Here is a 16,485-nt window from a genome sequence, read left to right as displayed (position 1 = left end):
ACGTAGCTCTGTCTCTGCCTCCCTGATTACTTTGGGTGGTTTGATGGAAAGCTAAGTAACTTTGGCATGCAGTCGGCCTATTTTCCTAATCAGCAGAGATTAGAATCAGAAGTTAATAGAGGCACGTGAGGTGGGTTGAGAGGTGACCCTAGTGGGGGTTGTTCATTTATTATGCACATTCTCAAAGAGTTCAGGCAGGCAGGGGAAACAAACAAACAAATGAATTCATGATGGAAACATGAAGTGCAAATGAGTACATACAATGCAGACGAGGAGAGGTTGTGTCTGCAGCAGTCAGAGGAGGGAGGGCCGTGTAAAGCAACTAAAAAGTCTAGAAAAGAAGGCAGTGTCTATTCTCACTCTCACCAAGGGGCGCCTGGTCTAGCTCGTGCACTAGTATAGCAGTCCCGGTGCCCTGAGCTGGGGCAGCAGGTAACCCTACTTGAAACTGCTGAAAGAAGGAAAAATACCTCCACGTAGTAAGCTAGGGAATTGAGAGGGATGGTTAATTCTACAGCCAGTGATGCCACAGATCCAGGATATTGCCATGTCTTTGTTTTGTCTTTATCTTCAGACCAGCTCCTTGTGGTCGAGGATACCTGTAGAAAGTGCCCAGATACACTCCAAGCAGCATCAGGGGAGGAAGGAGGGTGTGTTTTGCAGAAGTAGTACATTCACATGGCTGAGACATTTTAAAAGCGTTTAACAGTGTTGAGTAAAAAGCCTCCCTCCCTCTGTGTCCCCCACTCCTCAACACGAATATCGATGTTAACAATTTTTGGCCTATTGTTCAAAGATTCTCTCAAATATATGCCAGCAAAGAGGAATATATCTTCTTATTTCTTTCCATCCTTTACACAAATGGTAGCATATTATACAAATCATTCTATGACATTCTCTCGTCATCTAATTAAATATCTTGGAGATCTTCCCAAATCAGCACATGAGGTTTTGTCATTAGCTTTTTATAGCCTTGTAATATTTCGTTGTATGCACTACCATAATTTAACTAGTCTCCTATTAATGTGTGTATTATTTCTGCTCTATTACATGTGTGTGTATATATGTATTTAATGCATATATTTTTCCTATTGGAGAAATATGGTGGTGTTTAACCTTACACACAAGTGATTTTGTATATGTGAAAGTCCTTCTCTAGATAGGTTCTTAGAAGAAGGATGGCTGGGTCAAAGGGTATATGCATTTATAATTTTCATAGAACCAGTTGAGACTTGTGCTTGCAATTTATGTGAATGCCTATTTCCATATAATCTTCCCCAAAGAGAGTGTTAGTAATACTTTCATATCCTATTCCAGTCTGGTATATGAAGATAGTTTTAATATTTGTTAAATTTTTAATATTAAATATTTGATCCATTGGGAATTTAGTGAATTGGTTTTTTCCTGCTTGACTCTTTTTGTGACTGACTACTTTTTTTTTTAACTGAGTCATTTATCTTTTCACAAAGTTTGAGATGTTGAGATTTATCATATACATTCCCACATGTATATGGATCTGTTTCTGGACTTTGTAATGCATTCCATTGTGGCTGTCTACTCGTGTGCTGTGACCATTAATTTTGAGGCTTTATTACAAGTTTCAGTACATCATAGGGCTAGTCGGCTAGTCTTCTGTCATACTTTTTTTTTTTTTTTAACGATTTTGCTTTTTTAAAAAACGAACTCTAAAATCACATAATCTAATTCTAAAAAAGGGAGAAACAATTGTGTGTTTTAAATTGGGGTTACATAAAATCTTAAAATCCTTTAAAATGTTGAATTTTCTTGTCGAAGAACGTGGGACTTTTTCCGTTTGTTCAAGCCATCTTTCAGGCCGTTCAGAATGTTTTCTTCAAATACACATTTCTGGTTCCATTTTGAGGTATTTTATGGTTTCGGTGGTTGTTTTAAATTCAGTTTTTCACTTCATCATGCTTTTTGATTGTTGTTTATGTGAAAGCTGATCTGATGTCTGCTATTGTATGTGAGCGTTTCCTTAATTCTGATTGTTTTTAGTAGTTTTGCTATTGATACTCTTGTATTTTCCAGTTACTTGTTTTCTAAGAGGGAAGAAACACCTCCTAGATGCTTCACAGTAGAATTTGGCTCAAAATAGAAATAGGCTAGGGTTGTATCACGTGCCAGAAACTGTGGGAAAGTGGAGTTGCCGTGGTCGGCTTGGTTTATTCAGGATAAACACATCCCTGAACTGAAACTGAGGGTGGGCCTCTGTTCCCTGAGCAATGGAGCCTTGAACAAAATTGAGTTCTAACAAGGGAGAAGAAGGTGTCAGTGTTGGGCAGGATGGGTGCGTCAGCCCTTCTCTGCGTCCCCTTAGCAACCGTAAGTCTCTTCATCTTGAAGCTTCTTCTGGCATCAGAGACTCAAGGTTCTTCACACTCTGACCTCAGCCAGTTCTTGAAATCCCAGAGAAGCTGTAGGTAGCTCTCTGACATTCTGGGTTATTTTATTAAAGTTCAAGTGGAACTTAGTTAATGGCTTTACGTCTCTATTTGCCTTGGTAAGGAAGCTGGGGTATTGACACCTGCCTGTCTTCCTGAAGAGGTATAGGAGGTGATTTTGAAGTACAACCCAGTTTTAATAGCAACACATTTATACAGTTTCATACAACTGGTTTCTTCTGCAGACAGATGATCTGCATTTTATGTTAATTATTGTTTAATTCCATTTCAGGAGGTAATAGCTTCCGACTTTGTCTCCATGTTCTGGAGAAATAGGGTCGGTTAATTTGATGCCTGGACTGATACTTAGCATGACAGGAGGGAATATTTGAAACATGGACTGACCTGGGAAATCTGGAATGTATGTTGCCTTGGCACATTTTTTCCCCTCTGTGTTAATTACTGGTCTGATACTAGCCATGCAGAGTGTATGGTGACCGTGTTTCCTTGGGGAGAAAAGCTGGCTATGTCATATGACAGGTGAGACATTTTGTCTCGGAGTCTTTATGGCTTCTTTTCTGGAAGAGACAGTTTGACAGTGTTAGGCTAAGATGTTGACACTTGGGGACATCCCACTGGTTTGGGGGAACGAATAGAATACTTGGCTTTCGAAAAAAAAGTTAGAGTCTAAATTTAATTTTACAGGGATGTATCACGACATAAGCACCTAGCTGTGCAAGAGAGGAATCGATGAAAATGGGAGCGCCCTCCCACTGGCAGGCAGTTTCCCCTTTCCTCCCAGAGGCAGCCACTGTTGGCGGTTTATGTATCCTTGCAGAGAGAGACACACACATCTCCAGTCTCTCTATCACCCTTTCAATTTTTAACGTGAATTAGAGTGTCATATGCCCTCTTTACTGTGCATCATCATTCTTGCCTAACAGTATGCCTTGGAGATTCTGAAGTAGAGTGTTTAAACCAGTCCTCTTAAATATCTTGAAACTGTCTCACACTTGACAAAGTAGCTCTTAGAAGTTTTTCGCTTACGTACTCATGAGATGATTATCACTTGAAGGGATCTGTGTAGTCACTTAGTCCAGATTTTTTTTCTCCATAGACTAGCAGAGGAAGCTCTGTTAGCAGCCTGACTTCCAAATAGATGCTAATGGTAAAGGATTGTCTGTGTGGATGACTGATCAAGCAAGTGAAATCGGAAACCTTGAGACCTAAGTAAATATGAGTCGTTGCAATCCCGTGTCATTGCACAAGTCAGCGAGGGTACCAGTTATTACCGTGTGGATGTAAAAAAAAGCACAGTCTGCCCACAGACAGATAAAGATGCTACTACAATGGCAGCAACCTGGTGGTTTCTCTTCTCGGAAGGCCTTGAATGCTGGACAACAAAGAAATAGCAAATGAAAAAGTATTTTAAAAGATGCTATTGTAATAGCATCTTAAAAATGAGGTATGTAGGAATGAGTCAAACGAAGGAAGTGCGAAACCTCTACACTCAAACTGTAAAAAGTTATTTAGAGAATTAAAGGAAAACCTAATAGGGGTATGACCACGTTCACAGATTACAGAGACTCAATACTGTAAAGATGTCAGTTCTCAAAAAATCGGTCTGTCGGTCAGAGCAAACCCATTTAGATTCCTTGGCTGGTTTTGTTTTTGTCACTTAAGCTGATTCTGTGGTTTGTACTGTGATTCAAAGAGCCAAGGCGGTTTGGAAGAACAAAAGGTTTGAACCCTCACGTGATTGGTTATCAGGACTTACCATAAAGCTGCAGTGTGGTTGGGCAAGGACAGGCAGATAAACCAGTAGAACAAGATAGAGCTCCGATACAGTTCCCCAAACATGTTGTCACTTGACTTATGACAAAGGTGACGCTGCAGTGCAGTGGAGAAAAGATGATCTTTTTAATAAATAGCGTTAGGTCAGCTGAATGCCCGAGTGGAAAAAAACAAACCTTAGCCTCTGCTGTCAACCCTCCATGAAAATCCGTTCCAGAAGGACCGCAGACCTAAATGTGAAATGTAAAGGAAGAAGGCTTTTAAGAAGAAGACATAGGAAGGTATCTTGATGACCTTGGGATAGGCAAGTACTTTGTAAACAGGACACAAAAAGGCCAAATGTGAAGGAAACACATGGTAAGCTGGATTTCATTAAAATAAGAAATTCTGTGTATCAGAAGATACTGCAGAGAAAGTGAATCTGTATTTGCAGTGAATGTATCTGACAAGTAAGTTGTAATCCGGAATATATAAAGAACCCCCATAAATCAAGAAAAAGGCAGACAATTCCTTAGAAAGAAATAGGCAGACGACTTGAGGTTGTACTTCACAAGAGAGCATATCCAGTGGCTGTTGAAATGGTGTTCAGCTTCACTGGTCATCAGGAAATTGAGAACTAAAACTATGAAGTCATACCGTTACCCCTGCCAGAATGGCTGGAATTAAAACGGCAGACGTGTGAGGAGCTGCTAGGGTGTGGAGCTACTGGAGTGCTCGTGTACCCGAGGTGGGGCTGTCAGCTGTACACCCAGTCTGGGAAGCTGTTTGACTGTGTCTCCTAAAACTGAACTGGACAAAAGACGTGTGTAAGACTGTATGGAGCATCCTTCTAAATAGTCCCACCCAGAAACACCCCACGGGGTGTCAACACTGCAGTGGGTAAATACACGGCGGCACGTTTATACAGTGATATTACACAGCTGATGAGAGGGAACCAGCCACAGCCACACACCACACAGTGTCAGTGCAGCTCACAAGCATAACAGTGAGCGAAATAAGCCAGACAGAAGTGTACAGAGTACACGATTTCATTCCTGAGAAGGCAAGCCTTTATAGATGGTGGTGCAAATCACAAAAGTGATTCCCTGAGGGGAGTGGTGACTTGAAGGGGGTCACGGGAGGTCCTGGGGCTCTGCTGACGCTCTGTTTCTTGCCCTGGGTAGTGATTAACTGAGGTTGTTCACTTTGTGAATTATCTTTGAGCCGTACACTGATTTTTTTTGTTTATATGTTCTACTTGAATTTAAAAATATAGAGGGGGTGGGTATAGCTCAGTGGCAAGGCGCATGCTTAGCAGGCATGAGGTCCTGGGTTCCATCCCGAGTACCTCCATTAAAACAATAAACCTAATTACTTCCCCCCTGAAAAAAAATACAAATTAAAAAAAGTTCTAAAAATATGTAAGTACACACATATATTTTTATATAATACATATGTATATATATGTACACGTGAGTGTACACATATATACACATGTATACTTGTATATATGTGCAGTATGTAAGTACAGCAAGTAATGTATATATATTACATATGTATATAATAGATGTATCTGCATATAACCATGTGTACTTAAGTATAAGTGTACATATGTGTATATACTTAGACACATATCCATGCATCCATATGTACATGTATGTGTACATGTATGTGCGCGCACACACACATGGCTATGTCCCGAACAGACCACCAGATGGAGATGTAAGCCAGTAGAAGGGGAGACTTCCTCAGACCTTCTCAATGTCCAGATTTTGACAGGTTAGGGTTTTTCTCCTCCGAGAGTGAGGAGAGAATGTTGAGATAGCTTGCACTGCCCAACCTTGGAAGAGGAGTCGCTCTCTGTCCATTCCTCTCTTTACTCTTCACCCTCTCCCTCCGGGTCCCTGCAACCTGCCTGTCACTGTAAACCTCCTTGGTGCCTCTCCGTAGACCTTTGCCCCACCCGCAAGCTGTGTATTCTTGTTTCTTTCTCCTCCTTTCGTCTTCCTTCCTTGCCTTTTTCTGCCACATTTTTCTCTTCCATTGCTCTTTTCCCCTGGAAAAAGATGTTTGATTTTGGCATTTCTTTTTTTCTTTATTTTTTTTTAAACTGACGTAGAGTCGGTTTACAATGTTGTGTCAATTTCTGGTGTACAGCATAATGTTTCAGTCATCCATACACCTACGTATATTCCTTTTTATATTCTTTTTCATTATAGGTTACTGCAAGATATTGAATAGAGTACCCTGTGTTGCACAGCAGGACCTTGTTTATTTTACATATAGTAGTTTGTATCTGAAAATCTCTAAATCCCAGTTTATCCCTCGCCACCCCCTTCCCCTCTGGTAACCATAAGTTTTTTCTATGTCTGTGAGTCTGTTTCTGTTTTGTAAATAAGTTCATTTGTGTCTTTTTTTTTTTGTTTTTTGTGTTTTTTTAGATTCCACATATGAGTGATATCATATGGTATTTTTCTTCCTCTTTCTGGCTTACTTCACTTAGAATGACGATCTCCAGGGCCATCCACGTTGCTGCAAATGGCGTTATTTTATTCTTTTTTGATTTCGGCCTTTCTTTCCTTTGGATTTTCCTTCCTATGTTTAACTTTGGAAGAAGGGATATGTTTTCAGTGCCTCTAATCGTCTCCACGTAAGTTGTCTTTGCATTTGTGGGTCTTTGCTGCCGTACTGTCTGCCCTCCACTAATTCCACACCCCTCCCTCCCTGGGGAAAAGACTCATCTTTAATGGGATTTAAAACAAGTTATCAACAAGGTACCTGCTCATTAGAACAAGTCAGACCATCCTGTGGTATAACCCCCAAGTTAATACCCTCTCCCCCTTTCTTTCCCTCCAGTCCCGTTCTCCTGAAGTAACCCGTGTTAACTTGCCCGCATTTGTCTGTGCTCACACAAATATTTATAAATACAGTTACACAGAGATGAGGTTTCCTTTCCTTTTTTTTTTTTTTAATGAAAACAGGATTTTACTATACATATGACTCTAATTTACTTTTTTTTATCTTATACTTGGGCATCCCTCCAAATCAATAGATCTAACTAAATTCTTTTCTATAGCTATGTTATTCCACACTATAAATAGGCGGTTATTTTTCCATCCACCGCCCACTTGATGGATATGGGGACATTTAGTTTTCTGCCATTACAAACAAGGCTGCAGTAAATATCCATAAAGAAAGTGGCTTCTATTTCTATAGGACATAGTCCCCTAAGTGGGGTTACTGGGGCAAAAGCACGGGTGTTCAAAGTGTAACAGCTCCAGCCGTGTCTGTTTCGTGGGTTGTAGCGTTTGATGTTTCCTCTGACAACGTACGGGAGAGCTGACTGCCCTGCCGCGTAGCTGTCAGCGGGTATCGCAGAACTGGTTGGGTTTTGCTGATGTGATGGGTGAAAAGTGGTATCTTGTTTTGAATTGCAGTCCTTGGCTCCTGGGATAGTTGTGACTTTTGATGGAGAAAATAAACAGATTTCTGCATGCATTAGTTTTAAGTTATACAGCTCCTTTGGGAATTGAAAAAGGAAAAAAAAAAAATCCAGGCTGTGAATAAGCCTGGAAGAAAGAGGAGTTACCGATACACACTGTATTGTAAGTTAGTTGATTTTTTTTAAGGCCTCTGTAATACTTCCCACCTTGTGCTTTTTAGAAGTAAAAATTGTAAAGAAACTGGAAAAAATATTTTCTGGTTGATGAAAAAGAGAAGATTTTCTATTCCTCCCCCTCTTCTCTGTTTACCAAGTACTTTTCAAAGACATTATTTTTTTTTGACCCTCATAATAATCTTCAAGGTTGGCAGAGAAGGGGTTACTTTTTAGGTTTGTAGGTGAGACTGTCGCCATGTCAGCGATGGATTAGTGCCAGAAAAAGAAGCAGAGCGTGTCTTCCCCTCCTTGGCCATGGGTTGGGTTTCTCAGGCGTTCCTCTGAATTTTGGTTCCTTGAGGACCCTCATCTGTTCTTCCTCACGGGCTTTGAGTACTTTGCCCTCCTCCTGTTCCTCACACCCAGTCGATGGCATTACCCACTTCCATTCGGTCCAGGTGAGGAGTGCGAACATTGCACGGGTAATTCTGTGGAAGGAACGAAGGCTTTAGGGTTAGAAAACCTGGGTTTGAATTTTGACTTCATTTCGTTTTCTGTAAAATGCAGACAATCATGACTCCTCAAAATGATGTGATGTTCAAAATGCTATGATGAATATTATCCTAATTTTGTAGTAAACTTCTATCATATCTTTCTATAGACACTCTGTATACAGCATATATATTAGAACAAACATTAATAGTGGCTTAGATGGTTAGGCTTCAGGACTTCGGGGAGTGCGAGTTCCCTCCTTTAAACTTGTATTTATTTTCCATATTCTCAGGAAGAAAGTCACTTTCTTAGAAAATAATTTTCTACATGTAGGGGTGTCCACATCCAGTGACATACTTGGTTGTTTAGTAACTGCCTCTTTCCCTAGCTTATACATTCTGTGTGTGCAGGAGTGAGAATTCTGTCTCGTTCTCTGCTGTCCCCTCACTCTTCCCAGCACCTGGAACAATATGTAGAACAAAGTGGATGCTTATCAAATATTTGTTCCAAAGTGCTGTTGAGCAAATGAATATAGCTATTAAAAAAGCATGTGAAGTTCAGATGAGATAATACATGTGAAGGGGCATATCCATGCCTTTGTAAAGTGCTTTATAAACATTCCAGAACACTTGCTGTCACTGATCTTAGCAGAGGGGAGTCCAGGAGTGGTGTGTCTTTCTATCCTGCGCAAAACAACGAGAGATCGGCACATGATGGCTTATAAGTAAGTGCCGAATTCTGTGGCACGGGCCGTGAGTGGTCTAGGAGATCGGGAAAGGGAGATCCATGGGAGGGGGAGGAAGTTGAGAAGACCCTGCAGCAAATAAGACTTGAGATCGCCCTTGTGGAGTGAGTGGAATTTGTCCCCCCATGGTTTCCCTCTTTCTTTAACCCTCCACTTTCTAGACCTGTGTTTTCCATACCAGTCTGCATTTTGGTTCCCAGCTGGTTGCATAAAAATCACCCAAGGGAGCCTACAGATTCCTGGGCCCTGCCCTCACAGGGAGAGGACGCCATGGTTAAAAGCATGGGTGCCCATATCATTGAGTTTTTAGATATGAATTTGATGAATTGGTAAGAAGCAAGGTTACTGAGGTGGAAATGATGACTGTACGGGCGGTCGTTGGCCTTTGTGCATCTTGAGTGTGTGTACATTATTCATTGACACCCTTCAGCAGTCTTTTAATGCCAAATTTGGATTTTTGTACATCAGTTGACAAATATAAAATTCTGCTCCCATAGAATTTTTAACACTGTAGAGCTTAAACATTGTGGTGTTTAATTTTCCCTGCCAGCCAATAATTTCATTTTAGTAGACTTGCATCAGATGTCCAGAGAACAGTGTTAATTTGCACAATTAGTTGAATATCCTAGTGCATCTTATCTTTATTTTATGATGAGCGAGAATGGAAACCAATACAATAAAGGGGAAAACAGTAAGAGTTGAGACAGAGATGGAAATCACGGGGCATGCCTGATGCCTAAATGCAAATTGTCAGCCTCAGGTGGGCTCTCATTGGATTTGTCATCTAAGTGTGTTTAGTTGTGAAGAACAAAGTGAAAGGAGATGTCGAGCATTTGTTACTGCAAATGGTCCAAAAGGCACTGCAGAAACTCCCTCATAATATGTAAGCATCTTGCTGACTTTCACTCTTTCTGTTTCTAAACGTGTTTTGAAGACTGCATTGTGTAATAAAGGAGCTGCTTGCAGTAAATGATAATGATTGGATTGCTTGATGTTTATTTTTGTAGTTGAACTTTAATTGCTAGCCAGCAGATGGCGCTCAGTCACCATAAACGTGGCAGAGTGGCTAACTCATCTTTCACTTAGAATCTTTAGGTTTTTGTATATTACCTCTTCCTGCCCTCCTACTTTTCAGGCACCATGACAGTCCCACTTGAGGTAAAGAATTGTTCCTTTTGGCTTTATTTGCTTGATTTTAGATTGCCTGGTTGACTCAAGAATAGCACACAGAGATTTACCAAATTCAGGTCAGAGGCCAAAATAGTGACTTCTTATGGCCTTTTCCACCCTGCATTTCTGTTCTTCTGTGAGCTGCTTTGTTAAGTTTTAAATTTAACATTAAAGCTTTTTGTTGGTACATCTGGCCATCAATGAATAGGGGAAAAAATGAGATTGGTTGAAAATTAGGAAATTACTTGATTGTGATAGATTTTATTTTATTTTTTAGAATTTATTTGTTTTATTTATTTTTTGAAGGAGGGAAATAATTAGGTTTATTAATTTATTTACTTAATTTTTTTAATGGAGGTACTGGGGATTGAACCCAGGACCTTGTGCATGCTAAGCATGTGCTCTACCACTGAGCTATACCATCCCCCCTGATTGTGGTAGATTTTAAAGATGCTATGGCAAGACTTTTCTTGGATGATATGTAAGAGATTTTCCTTGTTTGAGTTCTTAGTGTTCTGGACTGAAACACAATAAAGACTATTGATTCAATTTAACAGCAACAACAGAATTATTTTGAGTATTTACTTTGCAAAAGGCACAGTGTTAGGCATTTTTGTCCCTGGAGTACCAGCTCCCCGAGCTCAGATATTTGTCTCTTGTTGATTTTCAAGCCCCTGGATTAGGGCTGTCACAGAGAAGGCACTCAGTAAGTATTTGCAGGAAGGATGGATCAAATAGGTGGATGGAATACAGAAAAAGAATTAGACAGAGTACTAGACTTAAAGAAGTGAGCTGTCTGTAAATATGCACGAAATAGCCATAGGTCCACAGATTGTGACCTTGAAGGAGCAGTTTTACCTTGGGGTTGTTATTGGGAGCTATGTTGAAACTGGAGAAAATCCCGAAAGGAAATGAAAGATTTCCCGAAGTTGTGTCAGTTCTCCGAGTCACCCAGTTTGGAAATCTTTGTGCACTATATCCGTTCTGTTCCCCAGCACTGTGGAGCTTTCCTTTGACTTGCCCTTCCTCACTGTTCTGTCTCGTCACTTCCCTCACCCAGACTCCCATCACCTTCTGCCTGAAGCGCACTAGCCTTCTGGTCTACCTCCCTGACTGCGGCATCTCCCCAGTGTAATCCAGTCTGGATGGATATTGTTGCCAGATTTTTGCCTCTAAAGAATTTATGTCAAAGAAACTATTTCTGATTGAAGTTTGAGCCTCTGTGCATGTTTTTATTCATGGAAAGAAACTACCCAAAAAAGTTTTGAGGAAGGAATTACCCTTTCATACCATGGCAGCCTTTTCACATCTACAGGCAAGTCTAGTTACAAAGCTTTGCAGACTCAATTCAGTTCACTGACACCCCAGAAATGTCTCTAGTCCTAACTGCAAACCTCTGTGTGGTCTGTGAATACTCAAACACGGATGTTTTTTCAGACAAAACAAACATTTTACATAGTCACTTTGACATCTTTTTAAAATGCTAAGAAAAGCTACTTCTTGGAATTCGTTGCTTTTCCAATTCTGTACTCAGTTGATGAGAATTCAGTTCACTTTCCCTCTGGTTAACTCTAACCAGCTTCAGCCACATTTGTCAGCAGACAAACATGGATTATCTTCCTCTTCCCGGTATTATAACTCAATAATGCGCATCATTTGTTTTGGGGAATGAAAATGAAATATTTTTATCTTGTCAGAAGTGACTATGAAACTTTTTGGAAAAATCTTGGTAAATCCAACCTGTTTAGTAACATGGCATTTGTTTGATAAGTTCCATTTATTAGATAAGTTCCATCTTGAAAGAATATGGATAAAATGATGATTTATTTTTTTAAAACATTGCAAGCTGACCCTCACCTCTGAAGCAGAATATTTAGCTTTTAGCAGAGTATTTAGTATTTAGCGTTTCCTTTCTTTCACTTACTTTTCAAAGGAGAAACACTCCTTCATTGTCTTTCCAAAAGCGGGCTTGAGCTGCAAGGTGTTCTAGGGAGGGAATTCCCCTTCAAGTAAGATTCTCTCCACCTGCTTGACAACATCAGCCTTTGCTGTAAACTGTTTGAAGGCAGGTAGCAGTTGATTAAGTTTTCTTCCACCTTTTAAATAAAGAAAAAACAAGTCAAATGTTCCTCTCATTTCGTCTCTCTTGCTGCGAAAGCCTGGTGGTTTTCCTAGCTCTGTTTCAGAAGCACGTACTGAAGGCTTACTCGCCAGCATACCCCGAGGAACTGTTTTTCTGGTGCTTGGGATATAAACATGACTGTCCTGTGGCCTCTTCCCGTACAGGGCTCATAACTTAGGAAGGGAGACAGATGAGTAAATAACTAACTACAACCCTGCTTGATCAATGCCACATTGGAGGTTTTGAACAAAGTGCCCTGGGAGCACCAGGGAGTGATTGATGCAAGGGAAGGGGGGTGGGGATGGGAATCAGGAAAGACTAAACAGCAGAAGTGACATCTGACTTGAGCCTTAGGGGATGAAGAGAATTTTGCCAGATGGACAAAGGGGTGGGGGTGGGGACCCTCCAGACTCATACAAAAACATGAGAGTGTGAAAGTTTGTGCCTTTGTCTGAGAAGTGGTGAGCTGTCCGTAGGGCTGAAGGAAGAGTGGGGTATGGAAGAGGGTACTGGGAGGTGACGTTGCAGAGATCACTGGGGCCGTGTTGTAAAGCTTCAGCTTGATCCGGAGCTTCTGGGGAGTCATAGAAGTTTTAAAGTAGGGGGGATGTCTGTTTTAGAAAGATAATTCTGGCCCCTGAGGATCAGATGATCTGAATGGGCACAAGGGGCCTGGTCAGAGGCGGGGACCATCTTCTGCACGAGAGATGACAAGGTTCTGAGCTGAGGCAGCACCAGCATGGAATGGAAGTGGGGCCTGGGCTTGAGAACCACCTCTGAGGGAGGCCTTGGCGATGGATGAGACATGGCGAAGGGTCATTGGGGTGAGGGGAGGAAGCTTGGAAGAAAGGTTTGGACGACTTGGGAAACAGGGGTGCTGCTAACCGAAATAGAGAGGAGAGGAGAAGCAACACTTACGGGGTGAAAGCAGTGAATTCGATTTTGGATGTGTCGGGTTTGGAATGGAGTTCGCAGCTGAAGTTCCCAGAGGGAAAAGCCTTAAATGCAGACGGGGAGCCTGAATGATGGGTAGAGAGAAATTTGACAGTCAGTGATTTTCCAAATCAGGGTGAGGTGGGAAGGTGGGGGACGTGCTCTGCCTGGATTTTGTTGTGTTTTTTGAATAAATGAGTCTTTTATTTAACCCCCAGCAGCCCTCGGCGGCAGAAACTGCTCTCTGTGTGTTGCTGGTAGGTGGAAGAGCCAGGATTTGGGCTTCTGCCCACAGCTACTCACTCCATGTTGGCGAGCAGAGTCTGGTCCAGTCCAGGGTGGTTTCAGTTCCTGCCTCTGTGTAGTAGACACGAGGGTTATCTTTATAAAAGGTTAAGCAGTAGGGTAGTGGTCATTTCTGGACAACACGAGAAATGTGAAAAGGGCTCTCCAAGAATTACCAAAAAAATGGAGCCATGAGCGAATATGTGTAAATCGCCTGGAGCCATGCTTGTACGTAGGGGTGCTGACCGCCCGTTAAGTAGTGTTGTTCCTGCTGCTGCTGCTGTCACGTCACCATCGTCCTTACCGTCACTTTAAAATGAGTCCTGTGAACCATGCTGTAAAGTGAGTGACTGTTCACATCTGAGTGGAAGTGGTCAGAGATGGTTTCCTCAAGGTGATCCCTGCAGCTTGGACAGAAAGTGGGCAGGTGGAGACCCAAGAGGAGATACTCGAGATGAGAATTGTTCTGTAATCACGGAACTGGGGCTGGAAATGTATGTCCCCTGTCCCTCAGCCAGCAAGGAGTCCAATGTGTCTGGTGCAGAAGGGGCATGTGTGTTGCAAGAGGGAGTAAAGATTAAGATTGATAATTCAGAATTTATCTTATAAATGTTACGTTACATTCATAAAATTGGTTTTGAAACCCTGCATGGGTTTCTATGTGCAAGCAGCCATACCCTTTAATAAGAAATTAAATGCTCATTTTTTTCAATGCCGTAACCTGTAGTTATAACATTGCATCTTCTTGAGAATTAATATTTGTGCCTTTGGTGCCACGTAGCCTGTGACAGGCTGGAATTCTCCCGGGGGCCAGCCTTATGCATCCTTGCGTCTCTTCCAGCACTGAACGCAGCTGCTGGCATCCACGAAGGATGCAATAAATTGTGGTCGAATTGAATTTTCAAAGCCTGCGAAGCCGGCCACCTCCGCACTTGTGGGAATGATTTGCAGCAGAGCTGTATTTTTTGAGCTATGTAACGCATTTAATCTTGTTCATAGGTCCAGCCTGATGACTGGAGGGGCTAAGCGAGGAGTCCCCAACCCTTGGCTTTTCGAGGAGCCTGAGGAGACCAGAGGCTTGGGTTTTGATGAAATCCGGCAACAGCAGCAGCAAATTATCCAAGGTACCGAATACACCAAGAGTGCGGGCTGAGAAACCGTGTCAGAGAGGACCACAGTCTTACATGTTCCTTCTACCCACTGAAAATGGGAGGGAACCCTGGTGGTCCTTTAGAGCTCTTGGTGATTTGTGCCTCAGGGTGCCTGAGACAGACAGGTGCTGTCATCCATCGAGGTCGCTCGTGGAAGTAGGGATTCTCCACTGGGAGAGGGAGAAAGCTGGCAGCTCTGAGTCCCATCACCCCAGTGACTCTGAGGCATGTGCCCCCTTACTTTTCTCCACGATTGGGAATCATTCTCCAAAGAAAAGCCTCCATCTTTCTCTTGTGTAGAATAAGTCAGTTTGGCTCTTACCTTCAAGTTCATCTTGCCCAGTGGCTTTTAAACCTGCTGATTTCTTCTATTTTTAATTTCAGAAGTAATGCATGATTGTTATATAAAGTTTAAACAATATCAGGATATATAAAAGGAAAGCTGTCTGTATTGTTTCTCCAATCTCAAACCATAGACAGATTAATAATATGTATTTCCTCAGGCTTTTGTCTCTGCATGTACATACATTACTGTACATTCAGTATAAGTACATATATATTTTACGTAAGTAGGATCATGATACAGATAATTCCACAAGGTTTTTTTTTTTTAAACTTGTGTCATAGACGTTTTTTGATGTCAGTGTTACAGACGTTATTCTTTCTAATTCTGCTTTTTGAAAAAGCCTTGTGGAGGTATAGTTGACATCGTAAGTAGCACACGTCAAGTGTGTGATTCAGTGAGCTTTGACGTACGTACACGCCCGTGAAACCATCACTGCAATCATAATAATAAACAAAACCATTACTCCCAACAGTGTTCTTCATGTCCCTTTGTAGATCTTACAGTGGTCTCTCCCACATCCCCAGATAGCTGCTGACCTGCTTTCTGTTGCTATAAATTAGTTTCTGTTTTCTATAATTCTGTATAAATGGGATGGTGCAGTTTGGAGGGGGAGGAAGTCTGTAGTTATTTAAATGCAGTTATTTAAATATTCATCCATGGTGTTCCATGGGCCAGTATTTCCTTCTCTTACATTATGGTATCCCTTGTATAAATTGACCACAATGTGTATATCCGTTCACCTGTTGATGCATATTTTGCTATTATGTATAGAACTGCTGTGAGCATTCATGTGCAAGTCTTTGTATGGACATATGTTTTCATTTTTCTTAGGTAAATACCAGTGGAATGACTGCATCATCTAATAGTTACACACTTAACTTTTTTTTTCTTTAATATAATTCTGTTTCTTTCTTTTTTTTTTTTTTTACTGTATCACATTGGCGGGGGAGGATAATTAGGTTTATTTAATGGAGGCACTAGGGATTGAACCCAGGACCTTGTGCATGCTAAGCACGTGCTCTACTGCGGAGCTATACCCTCCCCACCATGTTTAACTTCTAAAGAAACTGGCAAACTAGTTTCAAAGGTGACTGTACAATTTTAACGTCACCGCCGGAAGAACTTCTGTGTTCTAATTGCTTCAGATCTTCACCAAAGCTTATTATAGAAAGTCTTGTTCATTTTAGGCAGGTGGGTAGTTGCATTTCATTGTGGTTTTAATATGTATCTCCCTCATGACCAGTGAGCCTGGGCATATACTTACTTGTCATCAGCATGTCTTCTTCGATGAAGTGTTTACTCAAATTGTTGGTCTGTTTTTAATTCGGTTGTTTGTCTTTTATTACTGAGTTATAAGAATTTTAAAAAGTAAATCCTTTTATATGTCATTTTTCAGAGAGATATATATATGTCTTACAAATGTTTCCTCCCCATCTATGGCTTGTATTTTTCATTCTTTTAACGATAT

The 16,485-nt window shown here is 41.2% G+C and overlaps 1 protein-coding gene across 1 annotated transcript in view; it reads left to right on the top strand.

The window, feature by feature from the left end:
- Positions 1-16,485, top strand: part of STX8 (syntaxin 8) — a 207,191-nt gene that overhangs the window by 24,845 nt on the left and 165,861 nt on the right. The window contains exon 5 of the mRNA XM_010991769.3: positions 14,520-14,644. Coding sequence (XP_010990071.1) covers positions 14,520-14,644 — 125 coding nt within the window. The remainder of the gene's footprint in view (positions 1-14,519; positions 14,645-16,485) is intronic.

Source organism: Camelus dromedarius, chromosome 16 (assembly GCF_036321535.1).
Source record: "Camelus dromedarius isolate mCamDro1 chromosome 16, mCamDro1.pat, whole genome shotgun sequence".
NCBI classification, from domain to species: domain Eukaryota; kingdom Metazoa; phylum Chordata; class Mammalia; order Artiodactyla; family Camelidae; genus Camelus; species Camelus dromedarius.
This window is presented reverse-complemented; position numbering and strand designations above follow the sequence as displayed.